The following is a 23,638-nucleotide window of genomic DNA, read 5'->3' as shown; positions in this document are numbered from 1 at the left end:
TTTAGTACTTAATGGGTTTATGTCTGCTTGCACCTGTTTTTGGACAAAATTTGTAATTTGCTCTTTCTTATTGTATGTTTTTATTACTATATCAAATATTGAAGGCTGGCCTGCTATAAAGATATAAAAATATGTCATTTCTGTACAACAGTCAAGGCATTACTTAGTAAGTCAAAATTTCAACTACTTTGATAACTATGTAAAATGGTTCAGCTTAGGCCATTATAGTACCATTCAGTATATAACTGTAGATACACTGAATAGTCATATAGATACTACATTTTCAAAAGGGAGATTATTTGGGCAATATTTCACATGGGACAAAACAGGACTAAGTGTGATGAAACTTCTTAAGGCTTCCAAAGTGTCTAACATACTGTAGACATGGGAAAAAATTTTGTCTCAATAAGTTTTGTCTCTCATAAGTAATACAACAAACTTTTAATAAATTCCAGCTTTGAAGGAAATTTATTATAAACTAACAGACCTTTTTGTTTGTATAAGAAGATACTTTCAAATAGCAAGTGCTTCTAGATATACACAAAACTTTTATCTGCTGATGGACAACAGATTCTCATTAAAGACAAACTTTTATCTTGTTAGATCCAATAAGTCATTAACATATTTTCATAAGCACTTGGGCCTCATTCTGGCCACATCCTAAAGCATTTTACATCACTTTGCATATCACAATTATGTTGCAAATGTCTAATATAGCTCATTTTTACTAGTAAGGCAATTTATCTAGGACTATCATTCCTGGGTCAAACCAGCCCTCTTGAACCCTGGTCCAAATATTCCTCTGGAAATGACCAAATTCTCAAATGACATGTGTAAGTAAATTCCTACCCTATATTTGTCAGTATTCATAATTATATCACCAGTGCATATTTGATGAATGATTAAATACCTTATTTTATTAATAAATGAATTGGTTTAGTTTATTGTTTTTCAGAGTTTGGTCAATAGAAGACTAGTCCTGGGAGATGCATTTCAATTAAAGCTATCATAGAGAAATTGGTTTAGAAACTGATATACTTTGTAGTCTCCTGCTAAAGGCTCTCACCAGATCTTAAGATACTAAAGACTCAAGAGTGAATGGGTGACGGGCACTGGGGGTTATTCTGTATGTTGGTAAATTGAACACCAATAAAAAATAAATTAAAAAAAAAAGACTCAAGAGATCCTGAAAGAAGAAAAACACAACCAATTTTTCCACCTAATGTTTTATAAATCTACTTGATCTTTGGGATAGGCTTTGTTGTCACCATATGCTGTACATACATGAATAATCATTGAGATAACTCTCTGCAAATTAATTTAAAGATTTGTTATTTTCCTCTGCAAAAGAGCTAAGTGTTAATTTTGTTTTAAGGCACTGTATGAAGTTTTCTATACTTGAAATTATTTCATGATGATTTATTTTATAATGTAAAAAGATTTCCAGTCATTTAATTGAATGAAATATATATGTATATATATCTTACAAATTATGTAATAAAATAGGGAGATATCAAACTACTCACATTGGCTTCATTCTTATCTGTCACTGGAAAAAAAGTCAAAAATTAACTTTTAAAGCATTCATAGACTATTTTAACCTTATAGAAATAATGACATATTTAAAGATATATATTTTAAAAGTCAATATTAATACCATGTGGTTATCAATTCTAAAAACTAAGGCATGCATGGCATTAATGTTACTATCACATGATAGGATTTTTAACCAATGTAATTGCTTTCCTTAAAGGAAAAACAATCTAACTTCTTTCTATATAATCATCCTAAAGAAAAATGATATGAATGGCAATGAGTAAGATATGCTTCTTACTGAGGCTTAGTATGGTGTTTTAACGGTGATAAAATTATAAATTCCTATAAAAAATGAACAACTAAGATGCTGACATAATTCTATTCAGATTAGTAGTGCTATTGTTATAATCAATGATACTAGAGAGATATAAAAGTGTCATTTCTAAATTTTAGGAGGGTCTGCCTTTCAGCTAACTAGGAGAAAAATTGACACCAATTTTGTTTACTCGACCTGACTTTAATAGCAGTAAAAGTTATCCCCATAGTGCCTATTACTGTCTGTACAGCAGAAGAAAATTACTGTGAAAACATATTTCATCACCTGAAAGCTTAATTAGAACCAGTCTCCTCTACTACTGAAAAGTTTGTGTGTGTGTGTGTGTGTGTGCGCGTGTGTGTAAAACAGAAATAACCATTTGATGACATGTTGTGGCTTTCTTATGTTAAACATTTTTTATTATAGTAATTGAAATAACTTCACCATACAGATATCACATGCTGAAGCATGACAATGCAATATTAATTGCACATTGTGTTGACATTTCAAGCATATTTTTTGTAACAACATTTGCATTCATACACAGGTAGTAAACACATGGGGATAATTTGAGTCATGATTCATGGTAGCAAATGTATTGCCTTCAAGCTAATCTTGAAACCCAGAATCTTCAACAAACCTATTAATAGTTTATATTGTAACATGTACAGTAGTAATTTTATGAACCAACCAGCTCAGGACCAAGAAGTGCCATTGTTAACCTTTGAAAGAGAAATATCAGGATTATCTGATTACTTTTACAAGGTAAGTCTTCTTACTAATTTAAAAAATATTAGTCTATTGTGTAATGACTTTACCAATAGTTTTCAAGTTAGTAGTGGGGATAAAATAAAAGTTTTATGTAGCCCTTCTTAGATAATACAGCCCTGTTAATACAAAATGTATTACCTGAATGGTTTTCTTTCAATATACCTAGGCCCACTTATGACAAAGCAAAAAAAATCACCAAAAAAGGGCAGCAATCTCAGAGTGCAATAAGTTTTAATACACCATTTTGGGGTTGCAAGATTGTTACTCGTGGCCATGTATCTTGGTTCAATTGGTCTAGACAATTAATGCTTTTGGTTCTTAAAAATCTCAGCAGACAAACTGAACTTGGTCTAATAACATACTTTATCTAAATTTTATTGTTGCTGAGGTAAAAATACACCACCATAAAATACAAGGAAAACCAATATTTAAAAGGCAGGATTTATCTTTTCTGGACTTTGTCCATCAAAGGTCAAAACTTCAAGGGACCTTAAAGTGAAGCAGAAGAGGAAGAGGTGAAGGAAGGAAAAAAGGAAGAAAGAAAAAGCAGTGTAAGGAATAAAATTTTGATCATAAATGTATTTCCAAATTTTTTATTTATTTGTAAATAATATTAACCCCAAATATTTAGATAACTAATCCAGAACTTGAAAACATAAACTTCTCAATCTAAAAAGAAAAGCCAAATTTTATTTTATTTTATTTTTTTTATTTATTTTTTTTTGGCATTTTTTTTTAATTTTTTATTGGTGTTCAATTTACTAACATACAGAATCATTAGGTCATAGCAACACAACTAACTGAAGTTACACTTTTTATTGCTTAACCCCTAGACCAGGCAAAGTAAGACTCTGAATGTAAATTACCACTACAGAACAGAAAAGGAAGGTATTTTCTGTCACTCTTCTCGAGGTATTTGCAATTTTTTTTAAAGGAAACACATTTAAGAATGAATCAGTGCTTTGCAGAAACCTAGAATAGAGTCTATGCAACTATTAATTTTTTGGTACATTTGAAAAGGTCAGACATATGTATGTTTAGATTTAAAAACAATGTTTACATAGAATGGCTTTGACATGCTAAAGATGAAAGCATTTAGATTAATCTATATTAAAATGTGAAATTTCAAGTTAGATAACAAAATTCTATAATCATATGCTTTCCAAATTAAAAAGAGAATTAGAATGGAGTCCTGAGTCTAGATACCACTATCATCTAGTTGCTTGCAAATATTACACGAAAAGAAAGTTGGGTTATTATGTTTATCTGAGTTTGGTTCAATTTGGTTTTAGGGAGGAGAAATTAGTAGGCAGTTTTTGTGTATTTAGACCTAATTCAGATACATGAAAAAAATCTGTACAAATCTTTGCATCTGACAGAGGTTATCTGCATATTTGATCCTATTACAACTTCATTTTTATACATAAAAGCTAAATGAAATGCTAGTAAAATAAAATTTGTTGCTAGTAAAAAACATAATATGAATCATAATAGTTCCTTCAACAAATTACATAAAGCAAATGGTAACTAATTACAATGCTGGATAATCAAAGTGAAAACAAATCTGCCATCTCATACCATGTTCATAGATGACAATTTAAAATAAAGGTTGCTTTTTATATAATTCTGGAAATCACTGCAATCATATACAGTTCTGGAGAGCATTCCGATCTTAGATTTACAGAATGAGTAGGGATATGTTTTTTTTTACAACAGAAAGAAAATACACTTTCATCTTAAGTAAACCAAATCCCCTATTAAAAACTCCTGGTAATATTAAATAACTTCTGGAGTTTTTCAAATAAAGTTACTTTCTCTCCTGGAAGAGAGAGAGAATCAGACCCGTACTATCATTTATATTGATATGTTTTCACCCTATGAATAAAAAATTTATAATAAAAACTAAGGAATATTTTATACCTCTAAAACATTTCTATGGCCTCTAGAGACTTTCATGGTTTACTACTGTATCTTCTCTTCTTAGTTTCTCATTAGGGAATAAGCACTATAGCAACCATAGTCCACAGCATACCAGGTAGTATATATAAATAATGAGCACATGGCTTTTATTCACAACTTTATCACATCAAACTAGATCGATATAAATATGCAAATGTGAGCAAGAAAATTCTAGTGCTCAAAAAAGCCAGGTCTAAATAGCTAGAGGAATGAAATTTGTTCATTAGTTGAGTAGTTTCACACATTTTAACTTTTTTTTAAAAGGTTCTTAAGTGTGTGTGTGTGTGTGTGTGTGTGTGTGTGTGTGTGTTTTCTAGAGGGAGAGGGTTCATCCCCATGTTCTTTTTTGTCTTAAATAAAAACTTCACTCTTTTATTACTAAAGACAGAAGTCCCAAAGCACCCACTCTGGCATACTAACCATTTTGATTTAAATTAATGCAAGTTAGTGACCAAAAAACTGGGTTGATATCATATACCAGACACTTGAAATTATATCTCATTCATGGACAAATCATGAATTTAAAAGAAAAATTATTAAAAATACTTCATGAAAAGACCTACTTGCTGATCACTCTTACAATGATTTTGAATATCCCAATTTTTGCATTATTTATTCTAAGAAATCTATAAGATATTTAAGAATTCACAAAATGTAGTCACACTCAGAGTTATACTGTAATTTCCTTTATCCTGACATCCTTATCCTCTTTTTCCCCAAAGACAGTAACAAATTCTTCTTCGGGATGCATTTAGCAAGGAAAAGTATCTATTGGAACATGGATGTAGGTAGTCATAAAGAATCAACTAGGGATAATTTAAGGAAAAACCCATGTTAGCCTATCACAGCCTTAGAATATGGCTTTAAAAGCAAAATATATCTAACTTACAACTTTAGACTGCCAGTTATCCATTTGCGAATTAAACTAGGATAGTTTGCTTCTCAGTTTTCCCACTTTGGGGCCATTTCTTGACTTACTGGAAATAGTTTCTAGGATAATAAAAGGTAAGACATTCCTAAATTTTGCCAATAATTAGCATCTGTGAGAAAATAAGACTGTTGGGAGAAGTGTAAACAAACTTCTAAAAGATGAATATTGCAACTTATAAGGATTTCCATGTCAATGACAGTGCTGTTTATATTTTTATGGGAAACTGAAAGCTCACTCATTGCTTTTGAAACTGTTAAGGAAGTAAACTGCTATGAAATGTATGCATAACTTTAGATACAAAGAAAACTTCATACTCTATTTTGATTTTAGAAAATTCTCAAGGGTACACCCATGACTAATAATATCTAGTAATCAGAATCTTCTGTTTGCAATTATTTATTTTCTATGCTGCAATGTGACACTTTATATTAGACTTTGCAATATGTTTGTCTCAACATTAAGAGACTTATAAGTGTGAGACATTATCCCCTAATACCAAAATTAGTTTGAAATGTCAACTCTTCTACTTCTGAAGAACAGAAGAAATTGTATCTGACCATATGTACCCACTGGAGATATGTTTTCCAAATAAAAGTGAGTAGTATGAGATACAAAAATCAGATGGAAAGATTTTGTTATTACCATCATTTTCTGTTCCTCTATGTGACTCCCAATGAAAAGTAGGAAAAAAAAGCTAGTTTATGCTTTGTTTACTTTTAACCCACTGGATTGTCTTCCATTTTAGATCATTACATGATCTTACCAAAGCCTTACTGAAAATGTACATTATCACAAGCAGCTACATTTCCACATAGAGGAATAAAAATATCGGGAAAATCAGGTTGAGATTTTTATAGTACTCTGCAGTGTGCTACAGTAATGACAAACCCGTTTTATATTTAATCCTATCATCAAGCAACACCAGGTTTCTAGCTTTGTTTTTCATTTTAAATGGCTACTATATATATAAGAGAATTAATAAGGTATTATACTAATAATGTTTTTTCAAGTCAAAAGATGTATTATCTAGAAAATAATTTAACACTGAAATGGGATCTTCAAGATCAATTCTGTTTTATATACTCTGCAGCAAAAATAACATTTCTAGTAGGAAGGTTTTAATTATAAACCTAGCAAATTCTCGACATTCACATATTTGTGTAAACAGTTTAACATGGTTTATTACATTTCCAGAAATGTTAAGTCTTATATCCAGTTTTCTGTAACTCTTCTTTCATATATTATAATAAATATATATGTGTTATTTGAGTGCACGTGTATATATTTTCAAACATATATGTCATATATACATAAAACAGCACTTAATGGTCACGTTCTTTGCATGTTTAAATTGGAGGGGAAAAATGAATTGGTATTATGCATAATCCATGGCAATCTTCCTTTCTGTTTCACAAATGGCCATATCGGGATGTAAACAAAACATTGGAGCGAGTCATTCCAGGTGAACTGTATTTCAAGGTGTAAGTTGGTGTTCTCATGAAGAATTGTGTACTTCCTGGTAATAACCTACAAATGACAGTTAAAAAATTATACTTTACAGACAAGTTAGTATTAACATCTCTCACTAAAGCACTGTGATTAATAATTTACATATGCTATGTGAAAAACAATACTATGACAACAATGCATTCTACATTTAAAAAAAGTTCTCTCCCAGACTGAGGTGGGGAGGTGGGAGATGGTCATAAAAGGCCTCACCTAAAATGCTTAAAAAACAGATGCAACATATGATCTTAGTATCCTAAGACATTCCATAAAGAGCCATTATACTTATGTGCTAGGAAATTATTTCCACAGTTCATGTTAATTTGAAATTCATCATTAATCTCTATAAATAATATGTAAAATCAGTCAAATATTTCTGAAAAACATGTGATATGAGAAGTTGGTTAGCCACATTACCAATAACTGCTTGTTTCAAGGATGTTGGAACCATTAATTATATTAATATTTCGTCAATGTATTATGACTATAGGTAATCTAAGAGAAAAAGTTAAAGACTAAAATTCATAATTGCAAAATTCATATTCCAAGACTACATGGTTCTTATGATAACAGTACATCAGAAATAATTGTGATTATAGGTAACCTGCAATACTTGCAGCCAAATGTATTTTAGAATACATGAATTTTCCTGATTTTAGAACGATATAGTGTATATACTATATATAGTATAATATTTCCATTGGGGCCTTGGGGCAGCATTCATACCACTAAGATAGCTATAGAGAAATGTATGAATACTCACAATAAGCAGATGAAAACAATAAATAACTTCATGTCAATTCAGGTCAAGTCAGATTTATCAATAAAAAGGTTACTCTTTCTTCCTTTTTAGTTTTCAGAGATTGAGAGCAAGGAATTCTAAATAAGAATGTGCACCTGTATAATTGTCTCTCTCTGGAAAAACTTTGATTAGCATTAGGCTACTCCAATCTATATATCTAGAGAAAAATGAAAATCCACAAAGGAAATTCATATGAGCAAATAAACATTACTATTAAAAGTATAAATCTTGGTAAAGACTAGAAGGACATGCTATAGAGTCAGGACAAAGACATGTATAAGGAATTTCCAAAATCAGAAGTAGCAATTGAAGGAGATTTGAAATTTTTGAAAAAATAAACAATGGTAGAGCACTAACTCATTTATTTTTTTCACTTGACATTAGAATTTTCCAGTAGCAGTATCATATTCCATAGAAACTGAGAGCCAAGAGTACTATTAGCTACCTATTTTACATTAAGTAATGTTAACTGCTATGCTTCCATGCCAATGGAAAGTTACATTTATAGTTGTGTTATATGAATTTTGTAGAAAAATAGGAATTCATTATGATCGAGCTGCATACAGTATTCAGATTAAAATGGAAGAATTCTGTATAATATCCATAAACATCATTTTATCATGAATTATCTAATAATATCTTCTAAATCTACTACCTAGTATCACAAACTATAAATAATTGCTCAAATCATTAAGTTAATAGAGCAGTAAAATAATACACAACAAACCAAATTAGATCAAAATTGCACAATGGGTGATGAATAATGAAACAATTGATTTCTCACATCACGGATTATATAAATTATTTTCTTAATATCACTTGGGTAATTTATATGGATTAATTATTATGTCAAGAGCTAGTGGAGTCATGATGAGTAATATGATATCTTCTGTCATGAAAAGGCTCCCTTCCTATCTAAAGCAAAGGTGCAAAGGAAAATAAAGTGTTTGATCAAAATTCACTACTTTGTATTAGTTGAGAGTTACTCTATCTTCTATTGAAAATGCATTCTGATTATATCAATAACTCTTAAAATAGACAATAACATCACCAACTTTTTTTTAAGATTTTATTTATTCATTCATGGGAGACACACAGAGAGAGGCAGAGACACAGGCAGAGGGAGAAGCAGGCTCCATGCAGGGAGCCTGATGTGGGACTCGATCCCGAGACTCCAGGATCACGCCCTGGGTGGAAGGCAGATGCTCAACCGCTGAGCCACCCAGGCGTTCCTATCAACTTCTTTTTGAAGAATATCCAAGCAATAGTTACTACTAACATTACAATAACATTCACATATCCTTTTGAGTTAAAGAGCTCCAGTTCACAGAGGAAAAATAAAAGCACAAAGTCCAGGCTTACAGCTAAGCTATACTATTTTATTTAACACTATGTAATACTTGAATAGTGTTTTCAATGTACTCAGCACTATTCTAATAGCTTTACAAATATTAACTCATTTACTTCTCATAACAATTCTATACAGTAGATATTATTGTTTGCTTCATTTTATAGATGAACACGCTGAAGCATACAGGGGTCAAACGTGTTGCCCACAGTTACATAGCAAGTAAATGGCAGAACTCGGACTCAAACCCATGTGCGCCAACTCCAGAATCAGTGCTCCTAGCAACTATACTATCCTGTTATTCTCTGTATGAATCTCAATTTTAAAACTAATGGATCCAATGATTATACTCATTTTATCAAAACTACAAAGTATAAAATAACCTAGAAAGTAGAAAAGGATTATATATCCACAATAGAAGCAGAAAAAGCTCAAATGAAACTTTTATAAGAAAAAAAGTTCAATATGAACTAAAAAAAGCAGATGAAATCACATTGGAAGAAACACTTTCTTTCCCTAAAGCAAGTGCTGTGGGATGTTTTAAAGCCTTACAGGGAAACACAATGGATTATTTGCCTTAATATCTCCATTAATATCTCTTGGGAGATCCCACACTAGCTGAACATCAAAGATTATTTTTGAAATGTTCTTTGCAATGAAATTAAATAATACAATTTGATTGTTTTTTAGCAAGAAGAATATCTCTGGGAAGTACATTTATAGACTGTACATATATCTAAAGGGTTTGTGTTAAAGCACCAAAAAATGTGAAAGTTTACAGCTTTCACTTTATTCTAGCTTACTCTTGATGTACAAAACTAGCTAACTTGTAGATGCCAAGGAGAAATACCTCAGACTACCCTATGTGCTTCATAAATGTATCCTCACTCCCTCATCATTGAGGCTTAGGTGTGCACAACTTCACATATCCATCACATAAACATAAAACTTGCATTTGCCTAATTCCTACTTAATGTAGAATTGGTCTGTCATGTAGCAACTTATTGGTGACCACGGAGGATCTCTAGAACATGAGCACTTCAAGACTGGTAGGAAATTAACCTTGAAAACTTAAGCTATGCCCACCCTCTGAGATTTTCCTGGAGTAAGATCAGGACCCCCGTTCCCCCCAAAATAAACTCAGCTTCCTGGTTTGGAGAACAAAGGTAAATAAAATTCATCACAATATTTATCCTGTGTTTTACATTTTTTTCTACTGTGGTATAATATATATAACATGAAACTTACTAGTTTTATCATTTTAAAGTGTATAATTCAGTGCATTAAGCACATTTACAATGCTGTGTAGCCATCACCACAATCTCATTCAGAACTTTTTCATCCCAAACAGAACTCCTTGCCCACTGAACACTAAATCCCAATTTCCTCCCCATCATTCCCTGGTAATCTCTATTCTACTTTCTGTCTCTATGAATTTGTCTACTCTAGGTCCCTCGTATATAGTAGAATCACCATAGTTGTCCTTTTGTGTCTGGCTTATTTAATTAACATGCTTTCAAGGTTCATCCATGTTGTAGCATGTGTCAGAATTTTATTCTTTTATATAGACTGAATAATATTCCATTGTATGTCTATATCACGTTGCATTTATCCATTCATCTGTTGGTAGACACCTGAGTTGTTTCCACCTTTTTGCTATTGTGAATAATGTTGCTATAAACATCGTTGTACAAGCATCTGTTCGAATCCTGTTTTCAATTCTTTTGGGAATGCACCCAGGAGTGAAACTGCTGGGTCATATGGCAATTCTATATTTAACCTTTTGAAGAGCTACCCAACCTGATTTCCATAGAAGCCACATCATTACACATTCTGAGACAGCAATGCATGAGATTCCAACTTCCCAATATCTTCCCTGACACTTATTTTGTATTTTGGGGATAATGGCCATCCTACTGAGTGTGGATTGTCCCATTGTTTTAACTTTGATTTGGGCCACAGATTAGAGGGAAGCTCTAATTTCAAGTTCCACCTCTGCCATAGCTAGTAATGTGGATTTGGAGAAGCCATTTAATTAATCTCTTCAGGCTTCAGTTTCCAGTTTTCTCGTCTGTGAGGAGAGTCCAGTAGTTCCTGCCATGCCTGGCTTACAGAGCATAGAGCTGATGAAACAGTGCACATGGGTGAGTATTATTTATGTGTTAGGAACATCAGCCTCATGAAGCAAGACCATCTCTGTTCTGAGACAGATGTTTCAAGCTAACTTAGCCTAGGGCCATAATAGTACCATGCATTTAACTCAATTGTAAAGTATAGTACACATTTGAAAGTGCATAAAGCACAAAATGTCCAGCTTAATGAATATTATAAAGTGATTACCTATATAACTGCTACCCAGGTTAAGTAACTGAATATTCCTAGCGTCTGTATTCCTGCATTACAGCATCCTCCCTTCTTCCCAGTATCTTCTCCATTTCTTTATAAAGTGTTTGGTTTTTTTCTTAGAAGTTTTTGGAGTTCTTAATGATCCAAGAATCTTATATAGGTTATATGGATTGCAAATATCTTCTTTCCTTTACTGGCTTGCTTTTTCACCCTCCTAGCAGGGTCTTCTAACGAATATATATTCTTAATTTTAATGTAGTAAAAAAAATCACCTTTCACTTAATGATCTGTACTTTTTGGTCCTACTTTTTGTAATCTTTGCATACCTCAAAGTCATGAAAATATTCCTCTGTATTATCTTCAGTAATCTTTGGTTTTGCCTTTCACATCTGTGTAGTCAATTCACTGGAGATGATTTTTGCATATGGTGTGGGCAAAGTCAAGTTTCTTGTTTTTATTATTATTTAGAAACCCAATTGTCTCAGCATCTTTTAAAACAAATTTCTTTTTCCCATTTGTCATAAATCAAATGTACCTCCTTTTCTAATAAATCAGATCTTTATGTATGCCTGGGTCTACTTAAGACTTTTCTGGTTTCATTAGTCTATTTGTCCTTTTGCATGGTCTTAAATTGCTTTAACTTATTAGTCTTAGTACACTATAGTTAATAAATCCTACCATTTTATTTTTCTATTTCAAGAGTATCTTATCTATTCTTGGCCCTTTGCTTTTCTGTATAAATGTTAGAACAGGGGCAGCCTGGGTGGCTCAGTGGTTTAGCCCAGGGCAGTGATCCTGGAGTCCTGGGATCAAGTCCCACATCGGGCTCCCTGCATGAAGCCTGCTTCTCCCTCTGCCTGTCTGTCTCTCTCTCTCTTTCTCTTTCTCTCTGTCTCTCATGAATAAATAAATAAAATTAAATTTAAAAAAATGTTAGAACATTTTGGTCAAATACTGTGCCGCCCCCCCCAAAAATTTTGTTGGGATTTATGTTATGATTATACTGACTTTAGAGATGTTCAGAACTATTTAAGAACTGACCTTTGATGATATTGATCCAATGGCAAATATGGTATATCTTCCCATTTTTTACATTTTCCTACATAAAAGTCTTGCACATTTCTATCACATTTATTATTAGGTATTAACTATTCTTTGGTGCTACTAAAAATATCATACCTAGAATTTCATATTCTAGCTGTTTGCTGTTGATATAGGAAAAATATAAGTTATGTTCTTATCTTGACCTTGATTTCATTAAACTTGTTAAATTTAATAATTTATCAATAAATTTATTTAAATTTCTATGAACACAATCATATCCATTAGTAAAGAGTTTCAGTTTAGTGCCTTTTATTTCTTTTGCTTGCCTCATTGAACCAGCTAGGACCTCTAGTATAATGTTAAATAGAAATGGTAATGAATCAATCTTGTCTTGTTCCTCATCTCAGAAGGAAAGCCTTCAGCATTTCATCATTGGGTATGTTTGTTATAGGTTTTGTGTAGTTATTCTTTATTAGATTAAGGCATTTCTCTCTTGTTTGTAGCTTGCTAAACATTTTTAAAAACATAAATATATATTGAATTCTATCAAGTGATTTATCTGTATCTTATAAAATGATCTTTTATCCTATTAAAATCACATTGATCACTGTTTAATGTTATTGCACCCTTAGATTGATGCAATAAACAGAAATGGATACATTATCCAATTTAAAGTTGCTGGGTTCATTTTGCTGATATTTTATATTATTTTATTTTTTAAAGATTTTTTTTTTATATTTTAAAGATTTTATTTATTTATTCACAAGAGACAGAGAGAGAGAGAGGCAGAGACATAAGCAGAGGGAGGCTCATAAAGGGAGCCCAATGTGGGACTCTATGCCAGGACACCAGGATCACACCCTGAGCCAAAGGTAGATGCTCAACCAATGAGCCACCCAGGTGCCCCAATTTTGCTGATATTTTATTTAAGACTTTTGCATATATGTTCAGGAGTAACACTGAACTCTCTCTAACCTTTGACATAATGTCCTGGTTAGGTTTTAGTATCAAAGGTATGGTAGCTTCATAAAACAAATTAGAGAATGTCCCCTCCTTTTCTGTTCTCTGGATGAGTTTAATTGAATTGGATAGTGAAGACCTATGAATCTAAAATTATCTTTGTGAGAGGGTTTTTAATTACTGATTCAATTTTTTCAATAGTTAAGACTATTTAGTATTTCCTATATAGGACTTTCTAACAGAAAGTTGTGCCATTTTTGGTAATATGTGTTTTTCCAAGAATCTGTTAATCTAAATTATCAAATTTATCAGCATGAAATTGTTCATATTTTCTTATAAAATTTTCATTGTTCGTAGGATCTGTAGTAATGTCCCTATTTTTGTTCTTGATGTTAACTATTTCCTTCTTTCATATTCTTGATCAGTCCCATCCATGGTTTATCAATTTTATTTGTTTTTTCAAAAAAAATATTATTTCACTATATCATTAATTTCTGCTTTCATTTTTATTTCCTTTCTCTGTATTCTATTTTAATGTCATTTTATCACTTTTTGAAATGATTGTTGATATCATTTAATTTTTGCCTTTCCTCTTGCCTAATATGTTCATGTAAGTCTATAAATATGCCTATAATAATGATTTGTCTATATACTACAGTTTTTTGTTTGTAAAATTTGTGTTATCCAGTTCAAAATATTTTCTTAAGTCCATTATGATTTCTTTGATTCATGGGTTAAAAGTATTTTTTTATCTTTCCAAAGTATGAATATTCTGATTCTAGCTTTTGCTTTTGTTGCTAGCTAAATGGAATGGGATCGAAAAACAACAACAACAACAACAACAACAAAAACCTTGTATGATTTAAGTCTTCTGAAATTTGTGGAAATGTGTTTTATTATTCTACTATATGACTGGCTTATAAAAGTTCCTGGTGTGCTTGGTGTTTTATATTCTGAGATTATTGGATTCATTTCTTTATTTGACAGGTCTATTATGTTGTTAAAATGTTCTGTATCTTTAATTTTTTAAAAAATGCATATATATCAAAATCTGCATCTATGGTTATAGATTTATCTGTTTTTCCTTGTTTTTTTTTTTGTTTTTTGTTTTTTTTGTTTTTTGTTTTTCCTTGTAATTCTGTTAACTTTTGCCTTACAAAACATTGGGAACACAGTTACTCCTTGGAATCTAAGGTGTTCACCAACATCCCCATCTTTGTCAGGCCTTGAACTTCTACTTTTTCCCTCAGGCCCATGAGTCTATCAAAAGTACAACAAGCACTCAGTAAATACTTGATTAACTCATCAATGTCTTCAAGCAAAGGTTTCAGTATTTCGTCCAGCTTTTCTAGTTGTCACTAAAGGGAGGATTTGTCCAAAAACCTAGTGCTGGGATCCCTGGGTGGCGCAGCGGTTTGGCGCCTGCCTTTGGCCCAGGGCGCGATCCTGGAGACCCGGGATCGAATCCCACATTGGGCTCCCGGTGCATGGAGCCTGCTTCTCCCTCTGCCTGTGTCTCTGCGCCTCTCTCTCTCTATGACTATCATAAATAAATAAAAATTAAAAAACAAAACAAAACAAAAAAACCTAGTGCTCTATTACCAAAGGCAGAAGTTTGAATTCAGTGGTTTTTAAAAATGTTTTTAGCCATGAAGCCCCTTGAGAAATGAGCTTTTGTGGAAGTTCAGTACATGAAATACAGAAACACAGAGATGTTGAAGATGAAGAATGTTTGGAGGGACACCTGGGTGGCTCAGTGGTTGAGCATCTGCCTTCGGCTCAGGGTGTGATCCCGGGGTCCTGGGATCAAGTCCTGCATCAGGCTCCCCATAGGGAGCCTGCTTCTCCCTCTCCTTATGTCTCTGCCTCTCTCTCTGTGTCTCTCATGAATAAATAAATAAAATCTTTAAAAAAAAAAAAAGTGTTTTGAGTTCCCAAAGCTTTCCAAGTACCCAAAGCTTTCCAAGTAAAGTATCAAGCTGGTCCCAAGAACTCTAGTATCCTGGAGATAGATATAGATATAGATATAGATATAGATATAGATATAGATATAGATATATATCCATCAGGGTTTATATATCAGTTCTATTGCTTAGTTATGAGTCTGCCTCTGAAGAATGGCTTTCCACTTGGTGTGCCTATTAAGTTATTATTATTTTTCTAAGACTGTAAGATTCAAGGCTACTCTCTTTCATGGAATGGGTGGCATGTACACTTTAAAGCCTCTGAAGAAAGATCATGCAGATCTTTGGTCAAGATAAACGTGGTGCATAAACTTGATTGGTGTTATCTCTATTTTCTTCTCTTAATTTTATAGATAAATTACCTAAATATATATCTCCTCATAAAATACTTAGGTATACCTCATACATCATTTATATTAGGCATACACATTAATTTTGTAAATAGTAATTTATACTTTACTAGGTATACTTCATAAGTGAAATTTATCTATTAATAAATATCAAATTAAGTGACTTCTACATTTAAGTAAAAAGCTATAGGTTCCTAATTGATGAGGTTAAAGAAGATATGGCCAGTTTTCACATGTTTTTAAATTAATGTGACATTGACTCAGATTTTAATTGCTAAGTATTAGGAGGACATATTTATTTCTCTCTCTTCCTTGTGTTCCCAAGTAGAAGAATTTCCACCAAATTTCTGGCCTTTTATCAGAAGTGAGTTATCTGATTTTCAGCTTTAAAATAAGGAACCAGGTATGCTTGGCTAAGTCCCTTTCTCCATGGATCATCCTATCTGCAGAAAGGATGCATTCTTACTTGCTCACTAGCCAACACTAACAGAATTAGACTTTATGGGGTAGTGTTAGTGGAAAGTTTGGGTTGATCTAGCTCTGCGCATGACTGGATCAGTACATTTAATTCTAGAATTCAATTTTAGAGAACTTACTTGGCTCAAATCTACACCATGTCCCTCAATATAGCTTTATGCAGAAATGAAGCTACACTCTCATGATCATCTGATTCTTACATTTCTCTCTCAAATGGATCTGAACTTGGGCAGGAATAAAGGGTGTGTTTTACTAAACTCTCTTCCCTCAAAATGCTTATAATCACCATACTGGGGTTATACTGAGCATTTATCAGAAGTCCAGAACTCAAGATTCCAGAGAAGGAATATCTCTTCTGACCACTAGAAGGGAAAGAAAATAAAAAAGCCTAACATAATTGTAAGGTGTGACTTCCTTCTCCAGAGTAACTTCATTCTATTTTGCCTGCCTACCAAAATTATAAGAGCCCTCGATAGAAAATGTGTTATAAAATCTATAATTATAAGAGTGATATTAAAGAGTTTGAAACCAGGATGCCTGGGTGGCTCGGTGGTTAAGCACCTGCCTTTGGCTCAGGATGTGATCCTGGAGTCCTGGGATCGAGTCCCACATCAGGCTCCCTGTGTGGAGCCTGCTTCTCCCTCTGCTTATGTCTCTGCCTCTCTCTGTGTCTCATGAGTAGATAAATAAGATTAAAAAAAAAAAAATCTAAAGAGTTTGAAACCACCCTTCCTAGACTGAAACTTAAGATTTTCCTGATCATGTTCCCAGAGTATCACTCCTTAAAATGAAGCCTCTTCATTTATATTTGTAATGTCTTAATGATGACCATCATTCTTTTAAATATGAAAATATTAATGAAAGTAATATAGTAGTTTGATTTCAATAATTTGCCTCAGCCAAATCATTAAACTGTAGAATATTGCTTTGATATTTACATATTTCAAATATTAATGGCTAACTTTACCACTACCATTGTTGTAATCACTCAGCTTCTATTTGCAGGGGAAGAGTTAAAATAGGTTAAAGGTACGACAACAGTATAATGTCAGAATCAAGATTAAAAATTAAAATATTTAAATTAAGATTTAAATTAAAGATTAAAAAGACAAAGATTAAAAATGCATCTTTCAAATAATTTTTGTGAAATACATTCCAAGCCATTCTGCTGTTGCTGGTCAGTTTTGCAGAAAGTTAGCTTTATTAATATACTCCCTGGGAAAAAAAAATATATACTCCCTGGGATCTTTTAATAAATACATAAATTTCTAGGTGTTTCAAAACCCAATCCCAGTTATGGTGGTTCTTTTACCTCATTTCCTATTCAACTGTTAGTTGAATGCTATCGTTATTTGACTATCACTTAGTTTTTCATGGTTTATTCTCTTCTAAATAGTACTGCAGCTTATACACACTAAAAATAAAGTCACATGTTCATCTTTAATTCTAATGGGCACTCTGTACAGAGAAATGCTAAAATGTACTACTTTTTCACTCTGTGTATCTTTGCAGCTTAAAAACAATACTAGGGATCCCTGGGTGGCGCAGCGGTTTAGCGCCTGCCTTTGGCCCAGGGCGCGATCCTGGAGACCCGGGATCGAATCCCACGTCAGGCTCCCGGTGCATGGAGCCTGCTTCTCCCTCTGCCTGTGTCTCTGCCTCTCTCTCTCTCTCTCTCTGTGACTATCATAAATAAATAAAAATTAAAAAAAAAATTAAAAACAATACTATTCGGCAGCCCGGGTGGCTCAGCAGTTTAGCGCCACCTTCAGCCCAGGGCATGATCCTGGAGACATGGGACCAAGTCCCACGGCAGGCTCCCTGCTTGGAGCCTGCTTTTCCCTCTATCTGTGTCTCTGCCTCTCTATCTCTCTGTGTCTCTCATGAATAAATAAATAAATAAAAACAATACTATTTTTCATGATTTGGAAAACTATCTACTTTAACTGGACAGTATTTATTAAAATTCAATTTTTAAATGAAGCTTAACAAAATTCACCTCCCATAGATGTGGGTCATGATGAAAGGAGTAAAAATTAAACTAAAGGCATCCTCTCAACTTATCAGGCTGAAGGATAAATTTGAAATCTCTATATTAGGGGAAAAAAAGTCAAGTTTATGACCATTTTTGGATGCTTTTACTTGGCTTTTGAATGCAAAAGTATATAAACCAAATAATCCCATTTCCAAATAGGTTATTTCTGTCACCTTCATGTTTGTGGTTCTTGTCCTTGTTTGTTGCTTTAAAGGTAAAGATTGTGCAAATTAAGTCTTTTGTAGAGAACAGCACATATGAATTTTCAGTCTTTAGCTTTTTCTCTAGCTATATAAAAAAACAGAGAGAGACTTTCGATTTCAATCCTCACTGTGGCATTACTTTATATAAAATTCACAGGGTGTAGAAATGTAAACAAGTACCTGGAATTACCCCAATCAGTACCAATGCCTGAGAGTGATCCTCTTGAGTCAGTTGCATATTTGTAAACCACTAGCAGGCACTGTTTACAAAGTTCAACCAGGCGCTGGCAACATTGGAGCTGCAAAGGAGTCACCACCTCCGGGCTTTTACTGAAAATACTCTCCCAAGAGGATCTGTTGGCATGGAAACAGACATGACCTCATGTGGCTGTTAAAATGACAACCAGTTTTATCACTTACCTAGCAACAAACCAATAAGGAAAAGTAGAAATGGCCTCAGACATTTGAAGTGACTGCAGATGGTTGAAAGGTATAAAACAAATATATATTTGAAAATTAATCTTTATATTAAAAACCACAACACAGAACTCATATGCTGTTTGTCTTTAAAGACTTTACTGATGCCAACTGGCGTTGCTATCAGGATGGCTTCCCAACACCTCCTAAAAAAATTGAATTACTCTATATTAAAGTATATGTAAAATACTGAGCTTATTTCTCAAAAGTTAGGCATCTTAAATCTTCAGGTTTTCTAGAAAGCTATCTTTACCTTTACATTGATAATGATCCCACAAAAGAATTTAAAATTTGCTGCAATTTCATTTGCGGCCTCTCTGTACTAGGAGAATTTAAGTTCATCCTTTGATTATGATCACTCCTCTCAAAACACTTTGAGATGTAATGACATCCACGATATAGAGCATAGGTTCTGTATTCTAGAAGTAATGTTGTCTCAGTGAGTACCACCTGACTATAATCGCAAAGAGAGCGTCCCTCCTTAAATGCATTCAGCTTATACCAAAGCAGGTAGTGGTACACACTTTCTTGGTAAACTTCAAGTGTATGTGTGTGTGTGCTTGTGTGTGCATGCATGTGTACAGGTACACAAATACATATAAATGTTCTTACAATTCCTAAATTTACCATAATGATCCAAATCAGGAAACACCTCACCATCCCCCACCACTAGAAAGAGAGAGAGAGAGACAGAGACAGAGAGAGAGAAAGAGAGAGAGAGAAACTTACTTATTTCCTTAGTGTAAATGAAACTTTTCAAGTCTCAAGGGGAAAGTTTCATTTGAGATTTGGTAATGATTCAAGTCTCATTTTACATAAACCAGTTCACTTAACCCTCAGAGAAAGAAAAGAGTAGATTTTCAGAAAGAAAAAAATATTAAGCAAAATATTTTTCTGAAGAAATGTACTTCCCAATGGGAAATTCAAAGACTCCATTTTCAATCTTCTGTGGATATTTGATATCTTTGGAATTTTTTTAAATGCTTTAGAAACTCAGAAAGGTATTTTTTAGTAGAAAGGCTACTGTTTATTTTTTCAGGAGAAACGTGGTCCTAAAAAGATAGCATGTCATCTGTGAATGACAGGTTTTCTTAAAAGTTATAAGACTCAAATGAGTAGACTGAAAGAAATAAATTTTCTTTCATATTCTGAGATGTTCAGGACTAAATACAATACTATTTTAATTTTTTAAAAATTTATTTTCATTAAAGAAAATGGTAGTTAAATTAACTCTAAAAATAAATTTTAATTTATTACTAAATATAAGAAAAACTGGATATAATACATATATGTTTGCATATGTCCATATATACCTATACATGTGTAGGTAACCTAATTTCATCATGAAAGATGTTGGAGAATACCAATTAATTAGAGAATGTGTTTATAATTAATATGTCCTAATTTCAAAGCCCTACATGTTTAGGCCCAGAGAAATGAAATTTCATATAAATACAAATACATACAGAAAAACATCCTATGTTCTGACTGTCTGCTTAGCACTTTCCTCTCCACTGAAATTTTGAGCATTGCTACATCCTCTCCTCTCAATTTGGATATATTTTTATTTTGATCCTTTGGAGCCACTTGATTAGATCCACTATCAAGTTACACACATCATGGTAATTTTTCTTTTCCTGATTTGGAGTATAGGGTTAGGAAAAGAACAAATAAAATGGAAGAAAGATAAAAGAGCTTCTTCAATTACACTCTAATTTGATGTAACATTTTGAATTCTATGTAAGTTATAATACGACCAGCTTGGCTTCTCATTCTCTCATTCTTCCTTAAATATTTAAAATAAACATAGGGGGGCACGTGGGTGGCTCAGTCAGTTAAGCGTCTGCCTTTGGTTAAGGTCATAACCTTGGGGTCCTGGGATCAAGCCCCACATCAGAGTCTCTGCTCAGCAGAGAATCCTTTTCTCCCTCTCCTCTCCCCACTTATGCTGTCTCTCGCTCGCTCTCATATAAAATTTTTTTAAAAATTAAAAAAATTAAAATAAACATACGGACCAAAGTCTTTTACTAGTTTTTGGTGTTTATGTTCACCACCACTGGCTAAAGACCACATTCTACTCTATTAAGTCATATTTAAGTATCAACATACCAGAACTACTCATAAAGAAAAGAAAATGAATGGACTTTCTTCATTTGGTACTAGGTTAACTTTTTCTGCACAAAGAAAACCTATCTCTCAAACTGAGTATATTAGAACTATGTCCCCCACCTCCTATCCACCACCTCTGCCATAGCTGAGTAAATGTGCAATGCCTCTATAACACCATAGTATCTCAATTTCCAATACTAACACAACCATTTTTAAGGTGAAAGGATGTAGAAATAATTTATAATACCAATGCCTTTATCAAAGAACTTAACATCTTATCTGCCTTCTTTCAGAAGGCCTAAAACCATGAATTCAAAAGGAAAAACTAAGTGGTTAAAAAGTTCCACTTTGTATTCCCTAATCCTCAGAGATTTATAACAGGACACAACTTTAAATGGTACTTTTTAGTAATATAACAATATGATAGAGAATACTAAATACTTCTGGTAACAAAGGGGAGTTATTAATGAAATCTAGAGACTTGAAAGGCCCCCTATTATCCAGCAATCCAATATTTTCACCAACTTTCTCATCAAAACATTTAATAAGCAATTATCTAAAAAGTAAAACTGATTCATTTCTTTCTCCTTCTCTGGTAGAAGTCCGAATGGCTGACTGAGTGGACCAAAGTTAAATAGCAGAAAGGAGAAAGGAAAGTAAACACAAAGCAAAGCAAAACAAAAGAGAGAAAAACTGGACTGCATCAACTGGATAAACAACAACAATGAGCCGAAAAGTACTAACAATAACATATCCATTGAAAGTGATATGAGAACAGTTAGATTCAGGTCATATTCACTCTGTATGTCATGCATACATTTTTAAGTGGGATAGTAAGTCTAGAAGCAGACTACTTAGAATAATTCCTTATCATTTCTTCCTGCCCACAGATTCTAAAAGAAAAGCTTTTCCATGACAAACTTCCACTGGAAAATGCCTTTGGATAAAGGATCCAAACAGATTCTCTTTTTTGGAGCTTACATATCATAGTTTTGAGTGGACAGAGGACCTTTCCAAACAATACATTTCTTCTCCTGTACTATCCCTTGCCTCCTCCTTTTTGTTTTACCTGAAAAACTTCTTCCTCTTCCTACAAGTCTCAGCTGAAATGTTACAACCTTTGGACAGACACATTTCCTGGGCTCTCATCCTGAGTTTGGCTCCCATAGCATCTAGACTTCCTGTATCCCAGTAAAACATGCTGGATAATTTTATTCATGAAAATTCCAAGAGCTAGTCTCCTGCAAAGAACATATTCAGAATGTGGAGCCTCATGTGATAACAAGAAAAGGTTCCATATGATAACAAGGGTCACTGAGCATGAGCTTCAGCAGCCTGGAAGAATAAGAAAGAAGAATAAGAGTTTGTTCTTTGTGATATATCAGTAAAACTCCTGGGCCAACTCTAGGGAAACTCAGCACAAAAATCTTATATTCTTTGATGTTTCTGGATGTAGATAGGGAGTGTTTTTTTTTTAATGATTTTATTTATTTATTCATGAGAGACACAGAAGGAGAGGCAGAGACACAGGCAGAGGGAGAAGCAGATCGAGTCTGATGTGGGACTCGATCCCAGAACTCCAGGATCATGACCTGAGCCAAAGTCAGATGCTCAATCACAGAGCCTCCCAGACTCCCCAGGGAGTGGTTTATTTATTTTGTTTTGTTATTGGGGTGTTGACAGGCAGAGGCAAGAATCAAGGTAGCCCAGAGTTATTTGGGTTATATTTTTCAAAGATTTTACACCTAACCGTGAAAGACAATTGTTCTTTTTATTAAAATCATTCCTTTAGAACCGTGTTAAGAGTAGATTTTTACCTTGACTACTAGGCTGTTGGGCCAAAAGTTAAAGTTAAAGAAGGATGTATTAACTGGACACGATTCAAAGGATTAATAGAACTACTTTCAGTCCAAACTGGATTCAAACCACACAACACTACGTGTTTTCATTAAATTGAGGAAACCTAAGAAACCCATTTGGAAGGCCACAAAATACAAATGTGTTAAACTCATCTCTATAAACCACCAACGTTTTAAAGAAGTGGATGTAGAATGGAGGTCAAATTGGACTGTAAGCTACTCCTGCTCTACTTACTCAGGTGCAATGGAGCTGGGGATTTGGCTAAGACTACGGGAATTGCAATCAAGCAAGCTTGTCTACCACTGGGAATGCTGCTTTGAGGGGAGTCAATAAAAACACAGTTAAGAACTTGGGCAAATTGTATGCTCTCTTTATTCTTTAATTTCCTCATCTGCATAATAATAATAATTTACTTAAAATATCAAAGTGGCAGTTATAAGAATATTTAATATATAAAATAGTATCAGGCATTTGGTAAGTCAAATGCTATTAACTTTCATTATCAATACTAGTGGTAATAGATACCACCAGAGAAATTTAAGGGGAGTATTATCCAAGGAACAAGAGGAAAATATTCTGAATCAATTAGAATATATTACCAAAAAAGTTCAGGGAAGAGGAGTCCCAGAGGCATAGAAGAACCA

At 33.2% G+C, this 23,638-nt stretch overlaps 1 protein-coding gene across 4 annotated transcripts in view; it reads right to left on the bottom strand.

Moving 5' to 3' along the window:
- Positions 1-2,242: 2,242 nt before the first annotated feature.
- The window catches only part of TTLL7 (tubulin tyrosine ligase like 7), a 153,966-nt gene continuing 132,570 nt past the window's right edge, over positions 2,243-23,638 (bottom strand). For 3 of the 4 annotated variants that reach the window (XM_038541576.1, XM_038541575.1, XM_038541577.1), the window contains 2 exons: positions 18,729-18,902; positions 2,243-7,040 (listed from right to left, as the gene is read on the bottom strand). In XM_038541576.1, the coding sequence (XP_038397504.1) occupies positions 6,923-7,040; positions 18,729-18,902 (292 nt within the window). In that variant the 3' untranslated portion in view covers positions 2,243-6,922. Of the gene's footprint in view, positions 7,041-18,518; positions 18,634-18,728; positions 18,903-23,638 lie in introns of all 4 variants that reach the window. The other variant, XR_005361349.1, reaches the window with a different exon arrangement.

The sequence above is a fragment of the Canis lupus genome, chromosome 6 (genome assembly GCF_011100685.1).
Source record: "Canis lupus familiaris isolate Mischka breed German Shepherd chromosome 6, alternate assembly UU_Cfam_GSD_1.0, whole genome shotgun sequence".
In the NCBI taxonomy this organism is placed as follows: domain Eukaryota; kingdom Metazoa; phylum Chordata; class Mammalia; order Carnivora; family Canidae; genus Canis; species Canis lupus.
Note: the sequence above shows the minus strand (reverse complement) of the source record. Positions and strands in the feature narration are given on the sequence as shown.